Source organism: Nematolebias whitei, chromosome 12 (genome assembly GCF_014905685.2).
Source record: "Nematolebias whitei isolate Nwh7 chromosome 12, NemWhi1, whole genome shotgun sequence".
In the NCBI taxonomy this organism is placed as follows: Eukaryota; Metazoa; Chordata; class Actinopteri; order Cyprinodontiformes; family Rivulidae; genus Nematolebias; species Nematolebias whitei.
Genome location: NC_056509.1, coordinates 9,404,538 through 9,411,564, shown reverse-complemented (window position 1 = coordinate 9,411,564; position 7,027 = coordinate 9,404,538). Strand labels below are relative to the sequence as shown.

At 42.3% G+C, this 7,027-nt stretch overlaps 1 protein-coding gene across 1 annotated transcript in view; it reads right to left on the bottom strand.

Moving 5' to 3' along the window:
- The window catches only part of stmn4 (stathmin-like 4), a 48,773-nt gene that overhangs the window by 4,265 nt on the left and 37,481 nt on the right, over positions 1-7,027 (bottom strand). Inside the window, exons 4-5 of the mRNA XM_037685711.1 lie at positions 6,659-6,864; positions 4,314-4,505 (exon numbers count right to left, since the gene is read on the bottom strand). Coding sequence (XP_037541639.1) covers positions 4,314-4,505; positions 6,659-6,864 — 398 coding nt within the window. The remainder of the gene's footprint in view (positions 1-4,313; positions 4,506-6,658; positions 6,865-7,027) is intronic.

Sequence of the window (7,027 nt, the reverse complement as noted above, 5' to 3'; positions counted from 1 at the left end):
TAGAACTGGTCCACTAGTATATTTAGCTGTGCGATATCAGTGCTACATAAACATTTGATTAAATTGATTAAGTCCTCAAGGCTCAATCAGACTAACAACTTGTATAAATAAAGGTTGAATTGAAATTACTATTTTAGAGAGCAAGAAGAAAAGCCTACGTGTGAGAATAGTGCAGCACCGATTCTGTCAAGCGTTCTAACCCCCCCCCCCCCACACACACACACACACGTCTGACCCAAACTTTTCTCAACTGAATTCAATCCTGCGTGTTATTGCTCCTGCTGCTCCAATCTCGATTACCACTGTCTTCAGGTGCTTAAATTCTCAGTTGTCCAGCTAAGGACAACCCAACCATCCATCCATGTGATGTAATGTGAATAATACACATTAAAAATTTCTCTCGTATTTATTTATTTTTTTTACTGTAGGCTTTTTAATTTATTATATCTGAAGTGTATGCAGGAGTTCCGATACATCAGCAGTTGTTTGCGCTCTGTAGCTGTCTGGAGACACTCTTGTGCGTAAAATGTGCATTGTCTGCAGGCCGCACAGCTAGGTGGATGACGACACTCATCCCACGGGACATGTGATCCGCGTCTTTACTGGGCAGGAGCATGTGCGCAGGCTGGTGCGCGTAGTGCGGCCGGAACATCCAGTCTACAGACTGAGCAAAGTCTCCTCTCATTGTATTTTTAATAAATAATCAAAATAAAAATGCACAATGATTTTGGACTTTTAGGGGCAAAGATTTGAGTTGCTGGATCCGAGCAAACAGTTGCCAGAATGCAGCCTGTCAAAATGAGAGAGTTCCTGGATCTTGTTCCGGCAGGATCCAGCTCAAATTAACCACTGACACAAAGACAAAAAACAAATAAGAAAAGAATGGCAGAAAAGTGGGAGCAGGGTTAAAAGGGAAAGAAGGAGATAGAAGTAGAGGAGAGAGAGGTATAGAGAGAACATCCTGATGCATGCTCAATAATCCTGGTAGAAAAATCTAAAAAATTAAATCTGGTCCTCTGGACATTCAAAAAAACAAAACAAAGCAAATCAACAAAAAAATGTAGAAACGTTTCGTCTCTCATCCGAGAGACTTCCTCAGTCTGAGGAACTCAACATCAAAAATGTGGGTGGGGTAGGTGAAGAACCCACACCTGCCCCCACCCTCATTCGCCCCACTCTGGGCCCATGAGCAAGGCCCTTAACCCCTATCTGCTCCCTAAAAACAGGTCTCTCTTGAAAATGAGTTCTAGTGGATCAATGAGACTACCTGTATAAATAAAGGGTAAATGAAAAAAAAACAAAAAACTGGAGACCTGTCCAGGTGTCTCTGTGATGGACTGGATGGTCCAGCAGGGTAGGTGTGATTGCTTCCTCTGAAATCCACAATCATCTCCTTCTTCTTCACAAGGTGAAGGTTGTTCTTCCTGCACCAGCTCTCCAGGTATTCCATCTCTTGTCTGTACTCAGACTCATCACAGTTTGTGATGCATTCTACCACCGCTGTATCGTCAAACTTTACAATATGACAGCCTGGATGGGCAGGTGCAGAGTCATATGAGAAGAGTGAACAGGAGGGGGCTCAACACACATCCCTGAGGGGAGCCAGTGCTGATGATTATGTTGAAGGAGGAGAAGTTGTGGATTCTCACAGACTGTGGCCTGTTGGTTAAGAAAACCAGGATCCAGTTGCATAAAGAGGGGCTTAGTCATAGTGTGAGTACCAGTAGTTTATATATCAGGGCCTGGGGAATCAGGGTGTTGAAGGTGGATTTGAAGTCCACAAAGAGCATATAGACACAGGAGTCTTTCTGCTCTAGATGGGTGAGAGCAATGTGGACCACAGAGGAGATGGCCTCTTCTGTTGATCGATTCTTGGTGTGGGTCTGGAATGTTTCTGCGGGGGGTGGTAGACAGGGGCCCGAAAAATGGAGACATGGTCAGAGAGGCCAAGGTGGGGGTATGGTACGGCTCTACAGGTCCTTCTAAAAAAATTAGCATATTGTGATAAAGGTCATTATTTTCCATAATGTAATGATAAAAATGAAACTTTCATATATTTCAGATTCATTGCCCACCAACTGAAATATTTCAGGTCTTTAATTGTTTTAATACTGATGATTATGGCATACAGCTTATGAAAACCCAAAATGCCTGTCCCAAAAAATTAGCATATCATGAAAAGGTTCTCTAAACAAGATATTAACCTAACCATCTGAATCAACGACGTAACTCTAAACACCTGCAAAAGATTCCTGAGGCTTTTAAAAACTCCCAGCCTTGTTCATTACTCAAAACCGCAATCATGGGTAAGACTGCTGACCTGACTGCTGTCCAGAAGGCCATCATTGACACCCTCAAGCAAGAGGGTAAGACACAGAAATAAATTGCTGAACAAATAGGCTGTTCCCAGAGTGCTGTATCAAGGCACCTCAGTGGGAAGTCTGTGGGAAGAGAAAAGTGTGGCAGAAAACGCTGTACAACAAGAAGAGGTGACCGGACCCTGAGGAGGATTGTAGAGAAGGGCCGATTCCAGACCTTGGGGGACCTGCGGAAGCAGTGGACTGAGTCTGGAGTAGAAACATCCAGAGCCACCGTGCACAGGCGTGTGCAGGAAATGGGCTACAGGTGCCGCATTCCCCAGGTCAAGCCACTTTTGAACCAGAAACAGCGGCAGAAGCGCCTGACCTGGGCTACAGAGAAGCAGCACTGGACTGCTGCTCAGTGGTCCAAAGTACTTTTTTCGGATGAAAGCAAATTTTGCATGTCATTCGGAAATCAAGGTGCCAGAGTCTGGAGGAAGACTGGGGAGAAGGAAATGCCAAAATGCCAGAAGTCCAGTGTGAAGCACCCACAGTCAGTGATGGTCTGGGGTGCCATGTCAGCTGCTGGTGTTGGTCCACTGTGTTTTATCAAGGGCAGGGTCAATGCAGCTAGCTATCAGGAGATTTTGGAGCACTTCATGCTTCCATCTGCTGAAAAGCTTTATGGAGATGAAGATTTCATTTTTCAGCACGACCTGGCACCTGCTCACAGTGCCAAAACCACTGGTAAATGGTTTACTGACCATGGTATTACTGTGCTCAATTGGCCTGCCAACTCTCCTGACCTGGACCCCATAGAGAACCTATGGGATATTGTGAAGAGAAAGTTGAGAGACGCAAGACCCAACACTCTGGATGAGCTTAAGGCAGCTATCGAAGCATCCTGGGCCTCCATAACACCTCAGCAGTGCCACAGGCTGATTGCCTCCATGCCACGCCGCAGTGAAGCAGTCATTCATGCAAAAGGATTCCCGACCAATTATTGAGTGCATAACTGAACATGATTATTTTTGAAGGTTGGTGTTTTTTGTATTTAAAACACTTGTCTTTCATTGGTGGGATGAAATATGCTAATTTTTTGGGACAGGCATTTTGGGTTTTCATGACCTGTATGCCATAATCATCAGTATTAAAACAATTAAAGACCTGAAATATTTCAGTTGGTGTGCAATGAATCTGAAATATATGAAAGTTTCATTTTTATCATTACATTATGGAAAATAATGACCTTTATCACAATATGCTAATTTTTTTAGAAGGACCTGTATATGCATTGTTTATGTTTGCATAAACACGGTCTATTGTGTTGTTTTCTCATGACGGTATGATCACATACCGATAGAATCTTGGCACAGTGTCTTTTAGGTTTATGTGGTTAAAGTCACCAGCCACAACATAAAAAGTCTCTGGATGTTTGTTTTGAAGTGACCTGATGTTATCACTCAACTCCCTCAGTGTGTCTTTAGCATTAGTACCTGGTGCTATATAAACACCAATGATATACCTGGTACCTGGATGACTGAGCATGAACATTGTTACCAATGATATACATTGCTGTAAACTCACAAGGTAAATGATGTGGCCAACATTTCATAGTCAGTTGTTCTACAGCCTCAGAGCAGGTACCGTACATCAGAATATAATTTGTGCACTACACATAAGCTGCCACCTAGGGCCTTCACTCAAAAATGAAACATGCACTGCTGAGTTGGATTACATTTAGGAGTATCGCAAATGGGACTTTATACACCCATCAACAAGCTTTTATATGGTAATCTATGTTAATGACCCAGATAAGGAAAGAACTTGTATAACATTTGACCTTGATTTGTGACCTTGACCTCAGAACTGAGTTGGTTCATGAAAAGATTGTGGTATAAATGTGTAAGAAGTTTCATTAAATTATCTTAAGCAGATCAAAAGTTATGGTGCAGAGATGATAAAATTTACAGAGACTATACCAAAACACAAAGCAGGTGTGTTGTGTTGTACCTTCTCCTGCAGCCTCTCCAGCATCGCAGCAAGAAGGGCCTCCCTGTTTTCTTTGTTGGCCTCCATCTTCTGCTCCAGCTTCTCCTTGGCGTTCTTGATGAAGTTGTTGTTCTCTTCAAAAGCCTTCTGGATCACTTCACGCTCATGTTCCCTCTTCTCAGCCAAGTGCTTCAGCAGTTCAGCCTCTTGACACTAGGGGGAGACAGAGGAAGTTCAAGATTTTTTTTGCTCTTATTTTTAAAAACCATTTAAATTTCAGATGACTATATAGTTGTTTAGGGGTTATTGTTCATGATTTTGTCACAAGCAACACACACCATATTAAAAAACAAACATTTTAGCCCAAATACAGCAACTTAAACTTTAATTATACTTGAAACATGGATCACAGCTGACATTTAATGGTGTTGAGTGGTTGATTGTTAGGTTACACCCTCTTGATTTGCAGCTCGTTCATTCTAACTTTGTTCAGGACAAATGAGCAGCTGATCAAAGCAATGTAGCCCCCATGATTGGGAACATAATGTACGAGCCCAGGTGCTTGTGTGTGGTTAGAGAAATGTCTTAGTTTGCCTGAATCAGGTGGATTATATCCTCTTTTTTTGTATTTGGAGGAAAACTGGAAGTGGGGGCCTGTAGACCATTGAATACAACAAAAGATTGCATAAAAATGTGTTTTTGTGAAATTTGTTTTCATCAAAAGGACTGACTGATGAATGCTGTCACTGATCTGAAGACAAAGCTCCAGCTTGAACTGCAGTGCGGGTTTGGAAAACTTATATGTATTCTACAAATCTGAGCCAAAATATGTTTTGCCGGTCCCTCATTTAATTTCTTTGGAGAATAGGATTTATTATGTTTGTCATCACGTGGGCGTTTTTGTACTTTCTTTCAAATAGTCATTGCTTTCTTTCCATTCCTCCAGCACTTCCGCACGTTTTTCATTTATCGTTTTTTTTCTCCCTTTTCGGCTGATAAACCACCCAGAATCCAACTGTGTGGACAGGTGTCTGGCTGAGCTACAGATACTCAGGCACTGGTTTCAGAAGCATTTGCAATGTGGGATGTGTGTGTGGGGGGGGGGAGACATTGGTGGGAGTAATTTTGAATAAAGTAGACGCCATTTCCTGCATTCTGGTGTATTTTTACGGGTTATTAAACATCTATATTTAACTAGATAAGTAAATACTTGATTCCATAACTATTTTAGCAAGAAGTAGCCTGACCAACAGGTCTCCTTGTTTTACTAGAACATGCTCTGCTTCTCTCATGCATCCTAACACCCCCCCCCCCCCCACACACACACACACACACACACCGGGTAGACAACTGCCAGCACAGCCAATCTTTCCAAACCCGACCCGATCATTTAACTGTAATTACAGGCCAGAGCCCGAAAAAAATAAAATAAAATAAAATTTAATTAAGCTTTTACTGCTTTTGTAAGCAAATCAGTTTGACATGATATTTTAAAAACGTATTTCTAAGAAAGGAAGATATAAGATTTCTTGTTTCACCAAATGGATATTAACATACAAAACAAATAACCCTAAAAAATAAACTCTGAAGATAGGCTGTTATACAGATGAACAAAAATATTTTTAGAGCTAAATTATTTGGAAAAATATTGAACAAGGCTATTTTAATTGAATATGTTGCTCACTTCAGCTTTTGTAGATGCTGCTACTTCCTTCACTGCAGATGACAGCGGGTGCCGAGATGCGTGCGGCCAGTGATCAGCTGATCAATCTGAAACTTAACGTGACTTTTTTTTTTTTTTTTTTTACATCTTTCAACCAGCCAGTTGGACCTGCCTCCTCAACAAGTAGATTAACACTATTTTATATTGTGCATTCTTATTTAGTTTTCTTTGTGCTGCATGATTCGTAAAACTGCATCAAAAGCCAGAGACAGACCCGGCCCACCCATCAAGCACATTATTTTGGCCCAACCTTGCACGAAGTTTGGGCAGAGCCGGGCCCGGGTTAGAAATCTCAACTCTAATCCTAACACCCCCGGGTCAACAACTGCCGGTGCCAACTTAGCACTAAGCTAGCGAGCAACACAGATGTGTCTCCTCCCCCCATCCCATCTACCTAAAACCCTGAAGAGATGAATGCTCTGCCAAGGCAAGAGAAACTGCATACAGTGTGGTGAGTTGTTGTAACCAGGAAAACCTGGTGTGGAGTTTTATTGGTTTCAGTGTTCTCCTATCAATCAAGTGGAATGGATTTGTTCACAAAAAATAGAAACAGTGCTGGGTGAATTCATATTTCATGGTAAATGTGGGCAGGGGGGGTCCAAACAAATATTTTTTAAATGTGAGGGGAACACGCCCTCCTCACCTTCCGTCTCTCCTCGGCAGCCTCCAGCTTCTTTTGGATCTCCTCCAGGGATGGGTCGCGGCGCTGTGGCATGGTGGTGTTGAGTTCTGGCACGCCATCAAAGGAAGGGGGCTTGAGGATGACCTCAAAGGCCTGGCCCGATGTCCGCTTGTTTATCTCGATCACCTCCACGTCTTTGATGGCGCACCAACCCAGGTCCACAGCATCTGTGGTGTTGGATCACAGCTGGGATGAAATAATTAGCTGATTATGAACATTTGAAGGTGTTCACTGTATTTTCTGGCTTGTCCAGCCCTACAAAAATGATTTAATCCAATTCTTTGCTTAGCTAAAATGAAATATATATTCTGTAATGACCTTTAATATTGA